Source organism: Mobula birostris, chromosome 9 (genome assembly GCF_030028105.1).
Source record: "Mobula birostris isolate sMobBir1 chromosome 9, sMobBir1.hap1, whole genome shotgun sequence".
Classification (NCBI taxonomy): domain Eukaryota; kingdom Metazoa; phylum Chordata; class Chondrichthyes; order Myliobatiformes; family Myliobatidae; genus Mobula; species Mobula birostris.
In genome coordinates this window covers 84,702,296-84,724,263 of record NC_092378.1, presented here as the reverse complement: position 1 = coordinate 84,724,263, position 21,968 = coordinate 84,702,296, and the positions used below count along the sequence as shown (strand labels likewise).

The window sequence follows — 21,968 nt, the reverse complement described above, 5'->3', positions numbered from 1 at the left end:
TAATTTCATACTCTGTTGTCTGGAAGTTGAACATTAATGTAAACTTTCGAATTACTGAGAACATAGAATAGTACAACACAGGAATGGGCTCTTAAGCCCACAGTGTGCTTTATTTGTCACATGTGCATCAAAACATCGAAGCATTAGTGAAATGCATTGTTTTATATTGAGAATGCTGGCGGCAGCCTGCAAGTTGTCATGCTTCCAGCGCAAACAGTGCATGCTCACACTTGCTAACCCTAACTTGTATGCCTCTGGAATGTGGGAGGAAACTAAAACACCCAGCGGAAACCCGTGTAGTCATGGGGAGAACTTAGTTGAATCCTTTTATTTTTGAGCAGAGCTATCACATTGATAACCCCCAGTGCAACTTCATTATTTAAGGAGAGATGTGGTCAGAGCTGAAGTGTTGGTTTGTTATTTTCTTTATTCTCAGAAAACTTTTTAAACATACTACATGTCGGTTTAAAACAGTAACTGCAGATGTGGTAATTTGATACTAAAATCAAATCTATAGAGGATTATCACTCTGCTTCAAATGATGCAAAAGACAGTTATATCGTCATCAGATAAACTGAAATACCTATCAGCTCAAAACAGCTTCTGCTGATGAGCTGGACTTGGGGAGAGCTGTTAAATTTTTACTATTCCCGGTTAATGTTAAATCAACAGCAATAGATGGGTTGGGTAATTCAGCTAGCTAGAATCTACTGATGCAATTCAGAGTTGTACATTCTGCAAAGTCTGTTTGTAGCTAATATTCTTTTGTTTAAAGATATTGTCTAAAGAAGGTTATAAAAAGGCAGTGGAGTGGACAAATGCAACTACTGTAAGGATGTTTTTGTAAATTAATAATAGTTTGAGCAATCAGAACTTTAATTTACTGAAGGAAAGAATATTTATGTACAAAAATAATTCTCCGATGATTAAAGACACAAACAAGAGAAAATTTGCAGATGCTGGAAATCCAAGCAACACACACAAAATGCTGGAGGAACTCAGCAGGCCAAGCGGCATTTATGGGGAAAAGTAGTCGATGTTTTGGGCCAAGACCTTTCAGCGCTCCTCATTTTTTTTTCTCCAGTTCCGCTGAAGGGTCTCTGACAGAAACATCGACTGTACTTTTTTCCATAGATGCTGCCTGGCCTGCTGAGTTCCTCCAGCATTTTGTATGTGTTTCTCCGATAGTTGTTAGTCTATGGTTAGGATTTACACAGGTTATATTTATATTGATTTGATTTAAATTTTGCATAGTAGGTAGGTTTAAGGATATATGTATGAATAATATGCATAGCAAATAGCATGTTTTCTCATTTTGAGTATGTAGATTTGGGGATGTCACTTGAATTTTGAATAAATACAAAGATTTGTTGCTAAACAACTGAGGGATATTGTTTTGAAACTTAAATTGTGTATCTGCTGTTCCAGATATTTGTGTGAATGATGCTCTTGATATTATTAATTTGGCATTTTGATATTTTTTGGGCTGAGTCATTTGCCTTTGAAATATTTTCTTCTGTAAACCAGTTAAAGTATCGTATCATTGTCAATAAATCACATTTAACTGTTTACTCTTTCCTCTAGAACAAAGCCTCCGCTGTTAAAGCCAATTCTAGAAACCCATTCAAGTAGTAGCCTGCTGATAGGTGAGAAAGAAAAAGAAATATTTTTTATGTCTACTCTCCCTCAAATATTATTGGGGCTTAAATGGCTAACATGAGCTATTCTTTGGTCCAAGGATACAATTGCTCCCTGAACTAGATCATAAGACATCAGATCGGAATTAGACCATTTGGCCTGTTGAGCCTGCTCTACCATTCCTATCATGGCTGATTTATTATCCCTCATGACCTCATTTTCCTGCCTTCTCCCTGTAACCTTTGATACCCCTACTAATCAAGAACCTATCAATCTCCACTTTAAATATACCCAATGACTTGGCCTCCACAAGTTGTCTGTGGCAATGAATTCCACAGATTCACCACCCTCAGGACATACTTCTATTGAAGTCGTACTCTCTGGTCCTTACCTGTAGGAAACATCTTCATGTCCACTCCCGACATTTCAATATTTGATAAATTTCAATGAGATCCTTCATCATTCTTCTAAACACCAGTGAGCATAGGTGCAGAGCCATCAAATGCTCCTCATACATGAACCCTTTCATTGCCAGGATCACTTTTATGAACCTCTTCTGGACCCTCTCCAATGCTAGCACATCCTTTCTTAAAAAAGAAGCCCAAGACTGCTCATAATCCTCCCAGTGAAGTTTGTTCAATGCCTTATAAGGCCTCAGCATTATATCCTTGCCTTTAAATTGTAGTCCTCTCAAAATGAATACTAACATTGCACTTATCTTTCTTATCTCTGACTCAACCTGCAAGTTAGCCTTTAGGGAATCATGAACACAGATTCTCTTTTGCACCTCTAAATTCTGAATTTCCTCCCTGTTTAGAAAATAGACTAATCTTTTATTCCTTCTACCAAAGTGCATGACTATACACTGTCCTACACTATATTCCATTGCCACTTATTTGCCCATTCTCCTAATCTGTCTTGTCCTTCTGCAGACTCCCTTGCTTCCTCAATACTTTGAACCTTCCACATGTTTTCATGTTGTCTGCAATATGTCCACAAAGCCATTAATTCTGTCATCCAGATCATTGACATATAAAGTGAAAAAAATGGTCTCAACACTGACCCCTGCGGAACACCACTAGTCACTGGCAACCAATGAGAAAAGACCCCCTTTATTCCCACTCCTTGCCTTCTGGTACTTAGCCAATCTTCAACCCATGCTAGTATCTTTCTGATAATATCATGGGCACTTATTAACTAGCTGGACAAATTATTGTGCATAACAGTTGAACCAGTCCTACTGAGAGCCATATCTTATACACAAAACATTGAGCTATGTTTTTCAATTCTTGTCCTGAATTTGGTCAATTAGATTAGTTATGCAACTTCAGCATGTTTGGTTTTTAATTGATATTGCGTGAATATATTATGCTTGTTGGTTACTACTTTTTCATCATGTCTAGCTTGATCTGGTAGGAGAGGTTGCAGACTCTCCAATGCCTTGCACTGTTTCAGCACAGCAAACTAACATCAGATCTCTGCCAAGGATGTTGGGCAATTCAAATGATTTTTTATGTTTTTGAACTGCATTTGTAGTAATCATGAAGAATATTCAGTTAAGACATTAACTTTGACAACTTGTCAGATGGTTGCAGCATGGACTCTGATCATTATACCATTGTTGGGCAAGATCTCCGTGACCTCCCAACGCTGTTGGAAAGATTGAAGAAATTTGGTCTGGATACAAAGTAAGTACATCCTGATTCTTGTCACCATCCTGCCACAACACTAACTCCAATAAAATCACGGAACTTTGACTGTGCATTATGTTCTCAACTACCCCTCTGTAGGCATCTGTAGATAGGTTTACGCCATGAAAAGACTGTTAAAAATAAATTAGGAACAGGAGAAGGGCATCTGATACTCGAGTCTGCTTCTCCCTTCATTAACATCATGGTGGATAAGGAGAAAGTGAAGTCTGATGTTGCGGTATTTCAGTGGAGTAGAAGAAATTACGGTGGTATGAGAGAGGAGTTGACCAAAGTAAATTGGAAGGAGGTGCTAGCAATGGTGACAGCAGAGCAGCCATGGCATGAGATTCTGGGGAAAATGAGGGAGTGCAGGATAGATGTATTCCAAAAACAAAGAGATACTCAAATAGCAAAATAGTACAACCACGGCTGACAAAGGAAGTCAAAGCTAATGTGAAAGCAAAAGAGAGGGCATACAACAAAGCAAAAATTAACAGTAAGATAGAGGATTGGGAAGCTTTTAAAAAACTATGGACAGCAACTAAAAGAATCATTAGAGGGAAAAGATGAAATATAAAAGCAAGCTAGCAAACAATATCAAAGTTGATAGTAAAAGCTTCTTCAAGTATGTGAAAAATAAAGAGAGATGAGAGTGGATATCGGACCACTAGAAAATGAGGCCGGAGAAATAGTAACGGGACAGGGAGATGGCAGATGAACTAAATGAGTATTTTGCATCAGCCTTCACTGTGGAAAACACGGCAGTGTGTCAGATGTTGAAGGGTGTGAGGATAGAGAAGTGAGTACTATGACAAGGGAGAAAGTGTTCAAAAAGCTGAAAGACCTAAGGGTACTTAAGTCACCCAGACCAGATGAACTGCACCCTAGGGTTCTCAAAGAGGTAGCAGTAAATATTGTGGAGGCATTCATAATGATCATTCAAAAACGTCTTTGAACTGTGGCATGGAGTTAGAGGACTGGAAAATTGCAAATGTCACTCCACTCTTTAAGAAAGTAGGAAGGCAGCAGAAAGGAAATTATAGACCAGTTAGCCGGACCTCAGTGATTGGAAAGATGTTAGAGTCAGTTAAGGATGAGGTTATGGAGTACTTGGTGATACAGGGCAAGATAGAACAAAGTCAGCATAGTTTCCTTAAGGGAAAAACTTGTCTGACAAACCTGTTGGAATTCTTTGAGGAGATTACAAGTAGGATAGATAACGGGGATGCAGTGGATATTGTATATAAGGACTTTTAGCAGGCCTTTGACAAAGTGCCACACATATGAGTGTGCTTACCAAGTTAAGAGCCCATGACATTACAGGAAAGTTACTGGCAAGCTTAGAACGTTGGCTGATTGGTAGGAGTCAGCGAGTGGGAATAAAAGGATCCTTTTCTGGTTGGCTGCCAGAGACTACCAGAGGTGTTCCACAAGGGTTGGTGTTGAGACCACTTCTTTTTATGCTGGTTATCAATAATTTAGATAATAGAATAGATGGCTTTGTTACCAAGTTTGCAGATGATATGGAGATTGGTGGAGGAAGAGGTGGTGTTGAGAAAACAGGTAGGCTGCAGAAGGACTTAGACAGATTAGGTGAATGGGCAAGGAAGTGGCAAATGAAGTAAAATGTTGGAAAATGCATGGTCATGCACTTTGGTAGTAGAAATAAATGTGCAGACTATTTTGTAAATGGTGAGAAAATCCAAAAATCTGAGATGCAAAGGGACTTGGGAGTTCTTGTACAGAACACCCTAAAGGTTAACTTGCAGGTAGGGTCAATGGTGCAATGTTAGCATTCATTTCAAGAGGTCTAGAATACAAGAGCAGGAACGTGATGCTGAGGCTTTATAAGGCACTGGTGAGGCATCACCTTGAGAATTGTGAACAGTTTTAGAACATAGACAATCTATAGTCCTTTGGTCCAAAATATTGTGCCTGCCATGTAACCTACTCTAGAAGCTGCCTGGAATTTCACTACCGCATAGTCCTCTATTTTTCTAAGCTCCATGTACCTATCTAAAAGTCTCTTAAAAGACCCTATTATATCTGCCTCTACTACCTTCTCTGGTAGGGCATTCCATGAACGCACCACTTAACTCTAACATCCCCTTGTACCAACTTCCAGGTACCGTAAAACTATGCCCCCCTGTGTTAGCCATTTCAGCCCTGGGAAAAAAGCTTCTGGCTATCCACATGATCAATCCCTCTCATCATCTTGTACACCTCTATCAGGTCACCTCTCATCGTCTGTCACTCCAAGGAGAAAAGGCCAAGTTCACTCAACCTAGTCTCATAGGGCATGCTCTCCAATCCAGGCAACCTCTTTGTAAGTCTCCTCTGCACTTTTTCTCTCTAGCATCCACATCCTTCCTGTAATGAGGTGACCTGAACTGAACACAGGTGACCCCAAGTGGGGTCTAACTAAGGTCTTGTATAGCTGTAACATTACCTCACAACTCTTGAACTCAATCCCACGGTTGATGAAGGCCAACACACCATACACCTTCTTAACAACACTGTCAACCTGCGCAGCAGCTTTGAGTGTCCTATGGACAGTGACCCCAAGATCTCTCTGATCCTCCACACTACTAAGAGTCTTACTATTATATTCAGATTTGATCTACTGAAAAAAAACACGTCACACTCATCTGGGTTGAAGGCCATCTGCCACTTCTCAGCCCAGTTCTGCATCCTATCAATGTCCCACTGTAACCTCCAGACTATCCACAACACCCCCAACTTTTGTATCATCAGCAAACTTATTAACCCACCCTTCTACTTCCTCATCCAGGTCATTTATAAAAATCACAAAGAGGAGGGGTCCCAGAATAGATCCCTGTGAAACACCATGGGTCACCGTCCTCCATGCAGAATACGAACCATCCATAGCCACCCTTTGCCTTCTGTGGTCAAGCCAATTCCTTGGATCCCTTGCCTCCTTACTTTCTGAAGAAGCGTTGCATGGAGAACGTTGTCAAATGCCTTTCTGAAATATTTAACCTCTACATCCACTGCTCTACCTTCATCAATATGTTATGTTACATCCTCAAAGAATTCAATCAGGTTCGTAAGGCACGACCTGCCCTCGACAAAGCCATGCTGTTTATCCCTAATCAGATTACGTCTCTCCAAATGCTCATAAATCCTGCCTCTCAGGATCATCTTCAACAACTTGCCCACCACTGAACTCAGACTCACTGGTCTATAATTTGCTGGGTTATCTCTACTCCCTTTCTTGAACAAAGGAACAATGTTTGCAACCTTCCAATCTTCTGGCACTTCTCCCATCCCTATTGATGATGCAAAGATCATCACCAGAGCCTCAGCAGTCTCTTCCCTTGATTCCCATAGTAGTTTGGAGTATATCTTATCCAGTCCTGGAGACTTTGCTACTTAACACCTTTGAAAAGTTCCAGCACATCCTCTTTCTTAATGTCAAGATACTCAAGCTTTTCAGTCCGCCAAGTCATCCCTCCAGTTGCCAAGGTGCTTTTCACTGGTGAATACTGAAGCAAATATTCATTAAGCACCGCCGCTATCTCCTCAGGCTCCACACACGTTTCCATTCTCACACGACTCATCCCTTGCTCTTCATATATTTGTAGAATGCCTTGGGGTTTTCCTTAATGCTGCTCGCCAAGGCCTTTTCATGGCCCCTGCTAGCCCTCCCAATTTCATTCCTAAGCTCCTTCCTGGCAACCTTGTAATTTTCTGGAGCTCTAACTGTACCTAGTTTCTTGAACCTTCTGTAACTTTCTCTTTTCTTCTACATCCTTTGTACACCATGCTTCTTTTTCCCTACCATCCTTTCCCTGCCTCAATGGAACATACCTATGCAGAACACCATGCAAATGTTCCCTGAACATTTGCCACACTTCTGCCATGCATTTCCCTGAGAACATCTGCTCCCAATTTATGTTACCAAGTTCCTGCCTAATAGTATCATATTTCTCCCTACCCCAATTAAATATTTTCCCAAATTTTCTGCTCCTATCCCTCTCCAGTGCTGTGGTAAAGGAGATAGAGTTGTGATCAGTATCTCCAAAATGCTCTCCCACCAAGAGATTTGACACCTGACCAGGTTCATTTCCTAATGCCAGATTAAGTACAGCCTCTCCTATAGTTGGCTTATCTACGTGTTGAATCAGGAAACCTTCCTGAACACACCTAACAAACTCCACCCCATTATAATTGCACCCTTCTAGTATCTGCCTCCCTATCTGCTCCTCAATGCCTCTGTTACTAAGGGGGGGGGGGGTCTATAAAAAACAGCCAGTACAGTTATTGCCCTCTTCCTGTTTCTGACTTCCACCCCCAATGACTCAGACAATCCCCCATGACTTACTTCTTTCCTGCAGCTGTAATACTATTACTGATTAGCAGTGACCTCTTTTGTCTTCCTCTCTGTCCTTTTTGAAACATCTAAAGCCTGGCACACTCAGCAGCCATTCCTGCCCCTGAGTCATCCAAGTCTCTGTAATGGTCACAACATCATAGTTCCATGTATTGATCCACGCTCTTTAAGTTCATCCGCCTTGCTTATGATAATCCTTTTTGGCTCCTCATCTAAGACAAATATGCTGGCATCAGAGAGGGTTCTGAAGAGGTTCACAAGGATGATTCCGGGAAAAACGGGTTATCTTATGAGGAACGTTTGATAGCTCTGGGTTTGTACTCGCTGGAATTTAGAAGGATGGTGGTGGGGTGGGGGGATCTCATTGAAATCTTTCAATTAAGGAAAGGCCTGGACGGAGTAGATGTTTCCTATGGCAGGGGAATCTAGGACAAGAGGGCACAGCTCAGGATAGAGGGGTGTCCAGTTAAAGCAGATGTGGATAAATTTCTTCAGCCAGAGGGTGGTGAATTTGTAGAATTTGTTACCTCAGCCAGCTGTGGAGGCCAGATCATTGGGTTTATTTAATCAGAGCTTGATAGGTTCTTGATTGGACACAGCATCAAAGGTTACAGGGAGAAGGCCTGGGAAGTGGGGCTGAGGAGGGGGGGAGAAAGGATCAGCCATGATTGAATGGCGGAGCAGACTTGATAGGCCAAATGGGCTAATTCTTTTCCTATGTCTTATGGATCCAACTTTCACTTTCTTTGCCTCTCCCATAACCTTATATTAAAAATTTATTTAGGTCTTGAATGTATTCAAGGATTCAGGCTGCATAACATCCTAGAGAAAGGAATTCTAAAGTCTTGCAACCCTTTTTAGGGAGGAATTTTTTTTTCTTATTTTAAAGAGAACCTGTTTATTCTAAGATCTCTGATCCTAGAGTTTTCCATGAGGGGAAACACTCACCTATCATAGGCCTTACCAAATCTCCTAAGAATTTTGTATATTTTAGCAACATCTCTTATTCTGAACTACAGTAAGTACAAACACGGACTGTGCAGCATTTCTCTTTTAAAGGTTGAGCTCTGAAGAACATAGGTTTTGTTATAGATATTTGGCAGAACCGAGAAAGGGAATAAACAGTCAGTCAGCGATTAAGTTAGTGGATGTGATCATCATGTTTGGTATTTGTGCAGAGGAAGTTCCATCCTTACTCCAGGATACTTCTTTCCATTGTGCAACACCATCCCTCTTCCAATGAAGTAGAAATGAAACCAATCTTGTAGTTCCAAAACTGAACATTTGGATACTACTGCAGTAGAATCTGTAATCTGTAAGAAATTGGGAGAGCAAAGAAGGCCGCTGAAATGTCTGAAGTATCGAGAGACAGGATATTTTCTAGACCATGTTAAGATTACCAAAGAGATTTTGAGTATCTTAGTGGGCATGAAGAAAGTGGACAAGTCCCCAGGTCTTGTTGAAATATACTCTAGGCTTCTATGGGAACCAAGGGGAAAACCAAACTGCTGAGCCTCAGTCAGAGGAATTTGAATCTTTGCTAGCTGCTTATGAGTTGCTGGATCACCGGAGGGCAGCCAATGTGGTACCTGAATTCTAAAATGGCAGCAAGGATAAGCCAATTAATTAAAGGCCAGTATGACAGTGGATGGAAAGTTATTGAAGATGTTTCAGAGGATTAACCTACAAATGGAAAGAAGTGATTAATCAGCATGGCTTTGTCGTTGGGAGAACCTGTCCAGCTAATTAATTAAGTTTTTTGAAGATGTTAAAAGTATATGGATGAGGTTGCTATTGATATGGTTTACATGGACTTTAATAATATCTTTGACCATTGTGAAAAGGTTGGAACCCATAGCATTCAAGGCAAGTGGACAAGTTGGAATAAGAGACAGAGGATGATGCTGGAGGAATGTTTTTGTGATTAGAAGTCAGTGACCAGAGTTGTCATTTATCATACACTTTAACGATCTTGATCTGAATGCAGAAGCTATGAATAGTAAAAGTTACAGATACCATGGTAATTGGTGGTACTGTCAATAATGAGAAAGGTAGTCTTAGGCTGCAGAACGACAGTGATTAGCTGCCAAATTCAATGGAGCAATAGCAGATGGTATTTAACAAGGTAATGCACCTTGTGAATCTAATAAGGGCAGCATATATACAATGAATGATAAGAGCTTAGGGAGTATTGAGGAACATTAATCCCTGGGCTATTATATACAAGTAGGTAAATCCCTAAAACTATCAGTAGGGGTGAATAAAGTAATGAAGAAGGTTCATGGTATATTACCTTCATTAGTTAGGGCACAAAATGGAAATGAAGAGGTCAAAAGTTTGTTTAGTCACTTTCTCAGTACTGGGAATGAAATTGAAAAAGCCTATTAAGGTGAAAAGAGAGTGCGAAGTTGGGGAGGGTATTTCTGATGGGGTAAAAACCAAAGTGAAAATTGGGATATGCTGTAAATAAGGGTCTGATCGATGAGTGAAAGGGGACAGTAAGAGTGAGAATATGGATAAAAGAATGTAACAGTTGTGAAATGCAGAATATACCCAACAGATACAGACACAGCAACATGCACAAAATGCTGGAGGAACTCAGCAGGCCAGGCAGCATCTATGGAAAAGCGTACAGCCAACATTTCGGGTCGAGACCCTTCAGCAGGACTGGAGAAAAAGATGAGTAGAGTTTAAAAAGTGGGGGGGGGGGGGTGGTGAGGAGAAACACAAGATGGTAGGTGAAACGCGGAGGGGGAGGAGTGAATTAAAGAGCTGGGAAGTTGATTGGTGTAAGAGGTACAGGGCTGGAGAATGGGGAATCTAACAGTAGGGGACAGAAGGCCATGGAAGAAAGAAAAGTGGGGAGGAGCAGCAGAGGGAGGTAATGGGCAGGCATGGAGATCAGGTGAGCGAGGGAAAGGGGGACAGAGAATGGTGAAGGGGAAGACATTGCCAGAAGTTTGAGAAATCGAAGTTCATTCCATCAGGTTTGAAGCTACCCAGATGGAATACAAGGTATTTTCCTCCAACTTGAGTGTGGCCTCATTGCAACAGTAGAGGAGGCCATGGATGGACATAGAAACATAGAAAATCTACATCACAATACAGGCCTTTCGGCTCACAAAACTGTGCCAAACATGTCCTTACCTTAGAACTACCTAGTCTTACCTGTAGCCCTCTATTTTTCTAAGCTCCATGTATCCATTTAGGAGTCTCTTAAAAGACCTTATCGTTTTCACCTCCACCATCACCGCCGGCAGCACATTCCACGCACCCACCACTCTCTGCGTTAAAAGAAAACTTACCCCTGACCTCTGTACCTACTTGCAAGGACCTCAAAAATATGCCCTCTTGTGTTAGCCATTTCAGCCCTGGGAAAAAGCCTCTGACTATCCATACGATCAATACCTCTCATTATCTTGTATACCTCTATCAGGTCACCTCTCATCCTCTGTCACTCCAAGGAGAAAAGGCCAAGTTCACTCAACCTATTCTCATAAGGCATGCTCCCCAATCCAGGCAACATCCTTGTAAATCTCCTCTGCACCCTTTCTATGGTTTCCACGTCCTTCCTGTAGTGAGGCAACCAGAATTGAGCACAGTGCTCCAAGTGGGGTCTGACCAGGGTCCTACATAGCTGCAACATTACCTCTTGGCTCTTAAACTCAATCCCACGATTGATGAAGGCCAATGCACAGTATTCCTTCTTAACCACAGAGTCAACCTGCGTAGCAGCTTTGAGTGTTCTGTGGACTCGGACCCCAAGATCCCTCTGATTCTCCACACTGCCAAATGTCTTGCCATTAGTACTATATTCTGCCATCATATTTGTCCTACCAAAATGAACCACCTCACACTTATCTGGGTTGAACTCCATCTGCCACTTCTTAGCCCGGTTTTGCATCCTGTCAATGTCCCACTGTAACCTCTGACAGCCCTCCACACTATCCACCACACACCCAACCTTTGTGTCATCAGCAAATTTGCTAACCCATCCCTCCACTTCCTCATCCAGGTCATTTATAAAAATCCAAAGAGTGGGGGTCCCAGAACAGATCCCTGAGGCACACCACTGGTCACTGGCCTCCATGCAGAATATGACTGGTCTACAACCACTCTTTGCCTTCTGTGGGAAAGCCAGTTCTGGATCCACAAAACAATGTCCCTTTGGATCCCATGCCTCCTTACTTTCTCAATAAGCCTTGCATGGGGTACCTTCTCAAATGCCTTGCTAAAATCCATATACACTACATCTACTGCTCTACCTTCATCAATGTGTTTGGTCACATCCTCAAAAAATTCAATCAGGCTCATAAGGTACAATCTGCCTTTGACAAAGCCATGCTGACTGTTCCTGAACATATTATGCCTTTCTAAATGTTCATAAATCGTACCTCTCAGGATCTTCTCCATCAACTTACTAACCACTGAAGTAAGACTCACTGGCCTGTAATTTCCTGGGCTATCTCTACTCCCTTTCTTGAATAAGGGAACAACATCCATAGCCCTCCAATCCTTCAGAACCTCTCCCATCCTCATTGCTGATGCAGAGATCATCGCCAGAGGCTCAGCAATCTCCTCCCTCGCTTCTCACAGTAGCCTGGGGTATATCCCATCCGGTCCCGGTAACTTACCCAACTTGATGCTTCCCTAATATCTACATGCTCAAGCTTTTCAATCTGCTGCAAGTCATCCCTGCAATCGCCAAGATCCTTTTCCATAGTGAATAATGAAGCAAAGTATTCATTAAGTACCTCTGCCATCTTCTCTGGTTCGATACACACTTCTCCACTGTCACACTTGATTGGTCTTGTTCTCTCAGATCTTATCCTCTTGCTCTTCACATACTAATAGAATGCCTTGGGGTTTACCTTAATCCTGTCTTCCAAGGCCCTCTCATGGCCCGTTCTGGCTCTCCTAATTTCATTCTTAAGCTCCTTCCTGCTAGCCTTATAATCTTCTAGATCTCTATCATTACCTGGTTTTTTGAACCTTTTGTAAGCTCTTCTTTTTGACTAGATTTACAACAGCCTTTGTACACCACGGTTCCTGTACCCTACCATCCTTCCCCTGTCTCATTGGAACGTATCTACGCAGAACCCCACGCAAGTATCCCATGAGCATTTTGCCACATTTCTTCCGTACGTTTCCCTGAGAACATCTGTTTTCAATTTTTGCTTCCAAGCTCCTGCCTAATAGCCTCATATTTCTGCTTACTCCAATTAAACGTTTCCCTAACTTGTCTGTTCCTATCCGTCTCCAATGCTATGGTAAAGGAGATGGAATTGTGATCACTATCTCCAAAATGCTCTCCCACTGAGAGACCTGACACCTGACCAGGTTGATTTCCCAATACCAGATCAAGTACAGCCTCTCCTCTTGTAGGCTAATCTACATATTGTGTCACGAAACCTTCCTGAACACACCTAACAAACTCCACCCCATCTAAACCCCTCACTCTAAGGAGATGCCGATCAATATTTAGGAAATTAAAGCCTCCCACCACAGCACCCCTGTTGTTATTACACCTTTCCAGAATCCGTCTCCCTATCTGCTCCTCAATGTCCCTGTTACTATCGGGTGGTCTATAAAAGACACCCAGTAGAGTTATTGCCTCCTTCCTATTCCTGACTTCCACCCACAGAGACTCTGTCGACAACCCCTCCATGACTTCCTCCTTTTTTGCAGCCATGACCCTATCCCTGATCAACAGTGCCACACCCCCATCTCTTTTGCCTCCCTCCCTGTCCTTTCTGAAACATCTAAAGCCTGGCACTTGAAGTAGCCATTCCTGCCCCTGCACCATCCAAGTCTCTGTAATGGCCTCAACATCATAGCTTTAAGTGCTGACCCACGCTTTAAGCTCATCCGCTTTATTCATAATACTCCTTACATTAAAATAGACACATCTCAAGCCATTGGTCTGAGTGCATCCTTTCTCTATCACCTGCCTATCCTCCCTTTCGCACTGTCTCCAATCTTTCTCTATTTGTGAGCCAACCTCCCTTTCCTCTGTCACTTCAGTTCGGTTCCCACCCCCCAGCAATTCTAGTTTAAACTCGTCCCCAATAGCCTTAGCAAACCTTCCGGCCAGGATATTGGTCCCCCCCAGATTCAAGTGCAACCTGTCCTTTATGTACAGATGACACCTGCCCCAGAAGAGGTCGCAATGATTCATAAATCTGAATCCCTGCCCCCTACTCCAATCCCTCGCCCACGCATTTATCCTCCACCTCATTCTATTCCTATACTCACTGTCATGTAGCGCAGGCAGTAATCCCGAGATTACTACCTTTGAGATCCTGCTTCTCAACTTCCTTCCCAAATCCCTATAGTCTGCTTTCAGAACCTCCTCCCTTTTCCTACCTATGTCATTGGTACCAATATGTACTACGACATCTGGCTGTTCTCCTTCCCACTTCAAGATATCGTGGATGTGATCAGAAACATCCTGGACCCTGGCACCTGGGAGGCAAACTACCATCCATGTATCTTTCCTGCATCCACAGAATCGTCTGTCTGACCCCCTAACTATAGAGTCCCCTATCAGTGCTGCCATCCTCTTCCTTTCACTACCCTTCTGAGCCACAGGGCCAGACTCTATGCCAGAGACGCAGCCACTGTTGCTTCCCCCAAGTAGGTCGTCTCCCCCAACAGTACTCAAACAGGAGTACTTATTACTCAGGGGAACAGCCACTGGGGTACTCTCTAGCACTTGCTTCTTGCCCTTCCCTCTCCCGACTGTAACCCACTTAGCTGTCTCCCCAGGCCCCAGAGTGACTACCTGCCTATAGCTCTATATTGGAATGGGAATAGGAAATAGAATTAAAAAGGGTGGCCACTTGGAGATCCCTCTTTTTCTGGCAGACAGAGTGTAGCGGCGAAGCGGTCTCCCAATCTAGGTAGGTCCTTGGTGATATACAGGAGACCACACAGTGAGCACTGGATGCAGTGTATGACCCCAACAGATTCACAAGTGAAGTGTTGCCTCACCTGGAAGGACTGTTTGGGGCCCTGAATGGTAGTGAGGGGAGAGGTGTAGGGGCAGATGTAGCACTTGTTCCACTTGCCAAGGATAAGTGCCAGGAGGGAGATCAGTGGGGAGGGACGAATGGACAAGGGAGTCACGTAGGGAGAGATCCCTGCAGAAAGTGGGTGGGGGAGGTGGGAGGGAAAGATGTGCTTGGTGGTGGGATCCCATTGGAGGTGGTGTAAGATGTGGAGAATTATGTGCTGGACGCAGAGGTTGGTGGGGTGGTAGGGGAGAACACCCCACAAGGTGATAGATAAAACTGGGAGGCTTCCTGGCCTGGCCTGCTGAGCTCCTCCAGCATTTTGAGTGTGTTGCTTGGATTTCCAGCATCTGCAGATTTTCACTTGTTTGAGATACAGACACAGATCAAGTTAGTTAAAACTGTAGAATTCAGCAACAGGGCCAGAAGGCTGCATTGTGCCTGAAGATGAAATATCATTTTTTGGCTTGTATTGGGGCTACAATTATGCAGGAAGCCAGAGATCAGAGTGGGATGGAAAATTAAAGTGACTGGAACAGGCTTAGGGTTGCCCCTGTGGACTGAATGCAAGTGCTCTCTTTAAATGGTCACCCAATCTGTATTTGATTTCTCTAATGTAGAAGAGGCCAAAATGTGAACAAAGAACAAGTAACCTGCTTCACCTGGAAAGACTGCTTGGGTCCTTGGACCCAGTGGTAAGGGAAGAACTGAAAGGGCAAGTGTTGCATCATCCGTAGCTGAAAGGGAGAATGCTATAAGAAAAGGTGGCTGGTAGGACCAAAAGAGTGGGTAGGGATTTCCCTTTGAAATGCTGAAAGGGGAGGAGAGAGACAATGTTTGGTGGTGGTGTCGATCTGCCTCTCTACCAGAGGACGTAAGGTTCAGACCCAGGGAATAATTGTCAAACACAGTTTACTTAAAAGTACATACTGTTTATTAGCAAGCTTGTTTCGCTCAGTTGAACTACAAAGCCCTGCTCATAGAGCTTGGGAAAATCTGCAAATTAAGTGAGCCCCAAATACTGTCTGGGGCTGCTTGTTAAACATTCGTTATCACATACATACTCTGATTGTTATTAGGCATCTTGATAAGGGTACACAGAACAGCTTTCTCATTCAACAAACACTCCTTTGTTCTTACATTATTCTCACAGTTAGCAGATTAGTTATCATGCATCATTATTAGCCAAGCTGCCCTTTTAATTCTGCATATAATTCCTCATTCCCTCCTTTTGTCATTCCATGACAACTAGGATTATCAATATGGTGGTGGTTGTATATCTTAATTTTCATATTCGTGTAAGAAGGGTGGATAATAACCCTTGGGATAAGCTGAAGAGCTTTCTGTGTCATCATAATCTCCATCCTCATCATTTGCACCTCAGTCTCTCTGAAGTCCCCTTCCTTCTAGTGGGACTCTTTGTATAAATATCCCTGCAGGTGCGGGGCAAAAGCACCGGCTGACAAGGGGCCAGAAACATCACAGAATTGCAATAAGTATGAGTACTCCTGCGATGATAGTGTTATGTAGCAGTATACCGCTTCATCCTGTGAAGATGCCACTGAAGGGCCACCATCCCCTTTTGAGCTAAAGCCATGTAGGTCGGCCCCGATTTTCCGGATTTTATTTACCTCTGTTTGAATGTGAATGGAGAGAGAAGTAATGTTCTCTGATTCATCTGGGATGTAGATGCAGCACTCTTGTCCTGTAATGGCATATGCACCTCCTTTTTCAGCCAGAACAAAACCAAGGGCCATTCGGTTCTGTAAAATTGTCTGTTGTAGTGCCATCATTTCAGCGGAGATGGCCTCACCTGATCCTGGACGCCATCCATGGCCTTAGCAGTACTATTGGTCATCTCCAAAACTGCGGCCAGGTTGATTATTTCCCTTGAATTGCGAGCCGCGCAGTAGAAGGGGAAAGCTATCATTCCAGAAGTGCTCTGGTTGTGAGATTCCTTGCTTTTGCTGTAGGAGGGAAGGCGTTTCAGCATTCGCATGTGGGGTACAAGGTAAGCCAGGAAGCAGCATCCCATCCAATTTCTGCTCTCTTGTTGGGTGTCCCATCGGCTAGCTGTCTCTCCTGGGAGCCACAAGTTGGTCCTTTCCGTGCAAACCCATTGAGTTCCGTTCAGGGGGTGCGGTGGTTCGGCTGTTGTATAAATGGCACAAGTGCTATTGCCCAGAAAGTAAGTCTCCTAACTTTGAAATTACAGTAGCAGATAGTATTTGCTAGTTGGTCAGATCTGACATTGGTGGAGGGCCATGATGTCTGACCTCCCCATCGGATGGCTTTTTTCAGGGGGGACGAATGTACTAACCATCAAAGAAATGGCACCTCCAGTCACATCACTGGTGCAATTTTGGGCCTCGCAAGTCTGAGTGTCATTAGAAAAGGCCCAGACTGACCGTTGTTCACTGCTGTTCAGTGGAATGGCGATTAGAGAAACCCCTATCTTCCCATGGGGAGGAATCATTGCACTCACCCAGCAGGCAGATGAGTTAGTTTTCCCAGCATAACTATAGCAAAATGGCAGGAAGGTGTTTGATTTGGTTACTACAATACAAGCACTGAAGATTACAAGTATAGACAGTAATAATTTAGTCATGGATGCACACGTTTGACATGCCCTAGGTATGTCCATTTCAGAAGTCCTTGTAGCTTGACTGCCGTCGGAGTGGTCGGTAACACTTGGTAGGGCCCTTTCCAGCTTTTTTCTAAGATGGTTCTTTATAAGAACAAAGTCTCCTGGGCAAACTCTTATGTTCATTTTCCAGTTCCTGTCCTTCCCAGTGGGCCTCCTTCACCTGTGAATGCAAGACCTGGAGAGATTTGGTTAGTGCCAGGATATACCGTATAATTTCATTCGACATTTGATTCAGGTCCATCTCAGGTAATTTTGGGGTTGGCAAGTCAGCCTTCCGGTGGTTCTTAACAGTCTGCCATATATTATTTTGGCTGTCAACAGACTATGTTTGGTCTGATCGGAGTTTTCATCTGGAACAAGACTATCGGTAGCACTTTGAGCCAATTTTGTCTGGTTTCTTGTCCTAGTTTAGCCAATTTGTTTTTCAGCGTCCCATTAGCCCTTTCAATCAGGCGGTCTGTGGGAGCAATGGAATGTCTGTTTAATACCCAGAGTCTGGCTTAGTTGGGTATTAATCTCACCCACAAAATGAGGGCCATTGTCAGATACAACTTACTCCGCTACCTGGAATCTGGGAATGATTTCTTTTAACAAAATACGCACCATGGTATCGGCTTTGTTATCTATGGTGGGATATGGTTCAATCCATCTACTAAAAACATCAAGAATTGCAAGACAATACTCATAACCGTGCACGTGCGGTAATTCAATAAAATTGAGTTGTAGTTGGCAGAAAGGGTATCTCGGCAACAGAGTATATCCCTTTGGGCATGGTGTGCCTTTTCTTGGATTATGTTCTTGGCTTATCAGACATCGTCTGGTAACATTCTCTGCTACTTTCTCCAGGTCCGGGCTCCACCATGATTCCAAACATTGCCTTACCATTCCCCCCTTGCCAAGGTGAGTATTGATATGTACAAAATCTACAGTATAGCCCAGTATGGTTTCAGGTACGCAGACCTGATGGACAGAAGTAAGCCAGAGGTCCTTGGTCGGTGAGTAAAAACATCCAGTCGATTCCCAGATGGCTTTCTCTGTTTCAGAGGCGTCCCTCTGTAAAACACGCACATCCTCAATTCTAGGCATACTACCATTTAATTTGGAAATGGGGGATTCAGATTTTCCTGGCGATTCATCATTTGGGGAACAATCAGTGCTCCGGTAAGGGCAGCTTGTTTCGCAGCTGAGTCAGCTCTGTTGTTTCCACGGTCAATCTCAGTCGTACCTTCAAGGGTGTGCAGAGCGTTTAATAATGGACAATTGTGAAGGAAGAAAGATGGCGTACAAAAGGTTGTCGATGCAAATTTTATTAGTGATGGGCATACCAGGGGAGGTGACATAACCCCTAGCTTTCCAAAGTTGGCCAAAGTCATGAGCAACTCCAAAGGCATATCTAGAGTCTGTAAAAATGTTGGCCGATTTCCCAGTGGCTATGATGCATGGTGTGTGGGTGCAAAGAGTTCAGCTTGCTGTGCCGAGTGAGGAGAAAGAAAGGAAGCGGACTTCACAGTTTCTATGTTGGAAACAACCGCATAGCCTGCACGGTGCTGACCTTGGTTGTTTATCAAGGAGCTCCCATCTACACAGAAGACTAAGTTCAGGTTAGCGAGGGGGACGTCAGTCATATCAGGCCGGACCTCTGTCAATTGGTGATTTATTGTTGCACAGTCATGGCACGGTGAATCCAGATGCTCAGGCGGGCATTCTGAAAAGGTGGCTGGGTTCACAGTAGAACAAGGAAAAAAATGGTGAAGGACCTCATACCTAGTGTGGCAGGCATGCATAAGGGCTTGAGTTTGATGGATGTTCATCAGGGTAACCATGTCATGAGAAGTGAGTATGTTCACTGGCTGGTGCAAGGTTATGTTACTCATGGCCAGAACCACATCATATACTGAAGGGGGAATTTGAGTACAGGGGGGTCAGCTGGAAGCTGCCAGATTGAGATTCTTGGAGAAGTAGGCGTCAGGTCGTTGTTGACGCCCATGGCTCTGAGAAAGGACAGTGGTGGCATACCCATCCTTGATTGTCACATAGTGCAAAACGGCGATCGTATAGGGGCCGGCCCAAGGAGGGGTGCGATATCAGGGCTTGCTTAAGGGAAGCAAAATCCAGTTGGGCCTGCTCTGAGAGTTGAAAGGGAGTCTCACATTTGGGTGAGGATCTGGTGAGCAGGACAACATCGTGAATCCAAGTGCGGCAGAAATTGATAAGGCCCAGGAATTAACCCATCTGAGTCAGCATAGTGTATTAACAATGGGGGTTAATTAGCACAAGCCAAGGGTTGAATCTGGTTCCTTCTGGTCTATTAAGATCTGTACTACATTGGTGCCACACTTCATGATAAAACCTTTTAAAAACAAATAAATCTTTCTTTTCTGACAAACTAACACTTTAGATTTTTTTTTTAAAAGTATAATGTAGTTCCCTTTTAAAAGCGCAAACACGAGAAAATCTGCAGATGCTGGAAATTCAAGCAACAGACACAAAATGCTGGTGGAACACAGCAGGCCAGGCAGCATCTATAGGAAGAAGTACAGTTGACGTTTCGGGCCGAGACCCTTAGTCAGGACTAACTGAAAAAAGAGATAGTAAGAGATTTGAGAGGGGGAGGGGGAGATCTGAAATGATAGGAGAAGACAGGAGGGGGAGGAAAGAAGCTAAGAGCTGGAAAGTTGATTGGCAAAACGGATACAAGGCTGAAGAAGGGAGAGGAACATGGGACAGGAGGCCTCGGGAGAAAGAAAGGGGAGGGGAGTGCCGGAGGAAGATGGAGAGCAGGCAAGAAATGATTGTGAGAGGGACAGGGAGAAGGAAAAGAAAGTGGGGGGGAATAAAAATAAATATGGGATGGGGTAAGAAGCGGAGGAAGGGCATTAATGGAAGTTAGAGAAATCAATGTTCATGCTATCAGGTTGGAGGCTACCCAGACGGAATATAAGTTGTTGTTCCTCCAACCTGAGTGTGACTTCACCTTGACAGTAGAGGAGGCCGTGGATAGACATATCAGAATGGGAATGGGACATGGAATTAAAATGTGTGGCCACTGGGAGATCCTGCTTTCTCTGGTGGACAGAGTGTAGGTGTTCAGCGGAACAGTCTCCCAGTCTGTGTCAGGTCTCACTAATATATGGAAAGCCACACCGGGAGCACCAGGCACAGTATATCACACCAGCCAACTCACAGGTGAAGTGTCGCCTCACCTGGAATGACTGGGGCCCTGAATGGTGGTGAGGGCAGAAGTGTAAGGGCATGTATAGCACTTGTTCTGCTTACAAGGATAAGTGCTGGGAGGGAGATTAGTGGGAAGGGATGGGAGGGGGGGTCGAATGGACAAGGGAGTCATGTAGCGGATAGCAGGGATGGGGGGAGGGAAAGATGTGCTTGGTGATGGGATCCCGTTGGAGGTGGCAGAAGTTACAGAGAGTTATATGTTGGACCGGGAGGCTGGTGGGGTTCCCTTCCTCTACCATCAACTCTGCTCTCAAACGCATCTCTCCCATTTCACACACATCTGTTCTCACCCCATCCTCCCGCCACCCCACTAGGGATAGGGTTCTCCTTGTCCTCACCTACCAGCCCACCAGTCTCCGGGTTTTGGCTTCGATACAATTTCTTTCTTTGTCTTCTTTGTTTCTGTCCCTTATCCCATTCTTTACAAATCGCACTCAACTCTTGCCAACCCCTGGGATTCCCTCTTTTCTCACATACGTCTATCCCTCTTTGCTTAGAGTTGTCGGTCCAACAATTTAACTTATGTCAGTCTTCTTTTACTTCTGCTTCTTGTGGCCATGGGCAATCAGGCGACCATACTCTTTCCCTGCCTTCTCTTTCTATATTCCCAGTTCCGCCTGCCGAATTAACTTTAGATCAAATGTACCTCCTGCAGGCCAGTTGTCTTTTCCCGAATGTTTAGACAATTGGAACATTTGTCTCAGTTGCTTTTCATTATTTGGATATTTGCCTATTATTTTCTGTAACAGACTACTCCCCCATCTTGTCTAAATGCGTACCCATCGTATTCCAGAGGAATCGAACTACCCGTCTTGACTTACTAGAAGACTCAAACTTCTCAATTATTCTGGCAGACTCGAACCATCCGTCTTGACTTCACTGTTCCGGGGACTTGAACCGCTACTCTTGACTTACTGGAGGTCTTGAACTTCTCAGGTATTCCTGGGGACTCGAACCACCCGCCTCCTCTTTCCAGGGGATTCGAACCACCCATCTCCTCTATTCACTTTGGGTCCCATCATTGGATTTTCCCTGCCAAAATGAGAGAACAAACAGAGTTGTCAGAGAGCAGAGAGGAACGAAGTTCATCCACTTCTTCAGTTTTGGCGAGAGGTCTACCACATATTGGGACCCAATTCACTGAGCCAAGATGTCGATCTGCCTCTCTACCAGAGGACTTTAGGTTCAGACCCAGGGAATAATTGTCAAACACAGTTTACTTGAAAGTACACACTGTTTATTAGCAAACTTGTGTCGCTCAGTTGAACTACAGAGACCTGCTCATAGAGCTTGGGAGAATCTGCAAATCAAGTGAGCCCTAATACATACTCTGATTGTTGCTAGGCATTTTGATCATGGTACACAGAGCAGCTTTCTCATGCAACAAACAC

At 43.8% G+C, this 21,968-nt stretch overlaps 1 protein-coding gene across 6 annotated transcripts in view; it reads left to right on the top strand.

Annotated features, from left to right (window-relative positions):
* Positions 1-21,968, top strand: part of lcmt1 (leucine carboxyl methyltransferase 1) — a 121,370-nt gene that overhangs the window by 47,187 nt on the left and 52,215 nt on the right. For 5 of the 6 annotated variants that reach the window (XM_072268325.1, XM_072268328.1, XM_072268327.1 and 2 more), the window contains exons 6-8: positions 1,585-1,646; positions 3,224-3,326; positions 18,190-18,243. In XM_072268325.1, coding sequence (XP_072124426.1) covers positions 1,585-1,646; positions 3,224-3,326; positions 18,190-18,243 — 219 coding nt within the window. The remainder of the gene's footprint in view (positions 1-1,584; positions 1,647-3,223; positions 3,327-18,189; positions 18,244-21,968) is intronic. The other variant, XM_072268329.1, reaches the window with a different exon arrangement.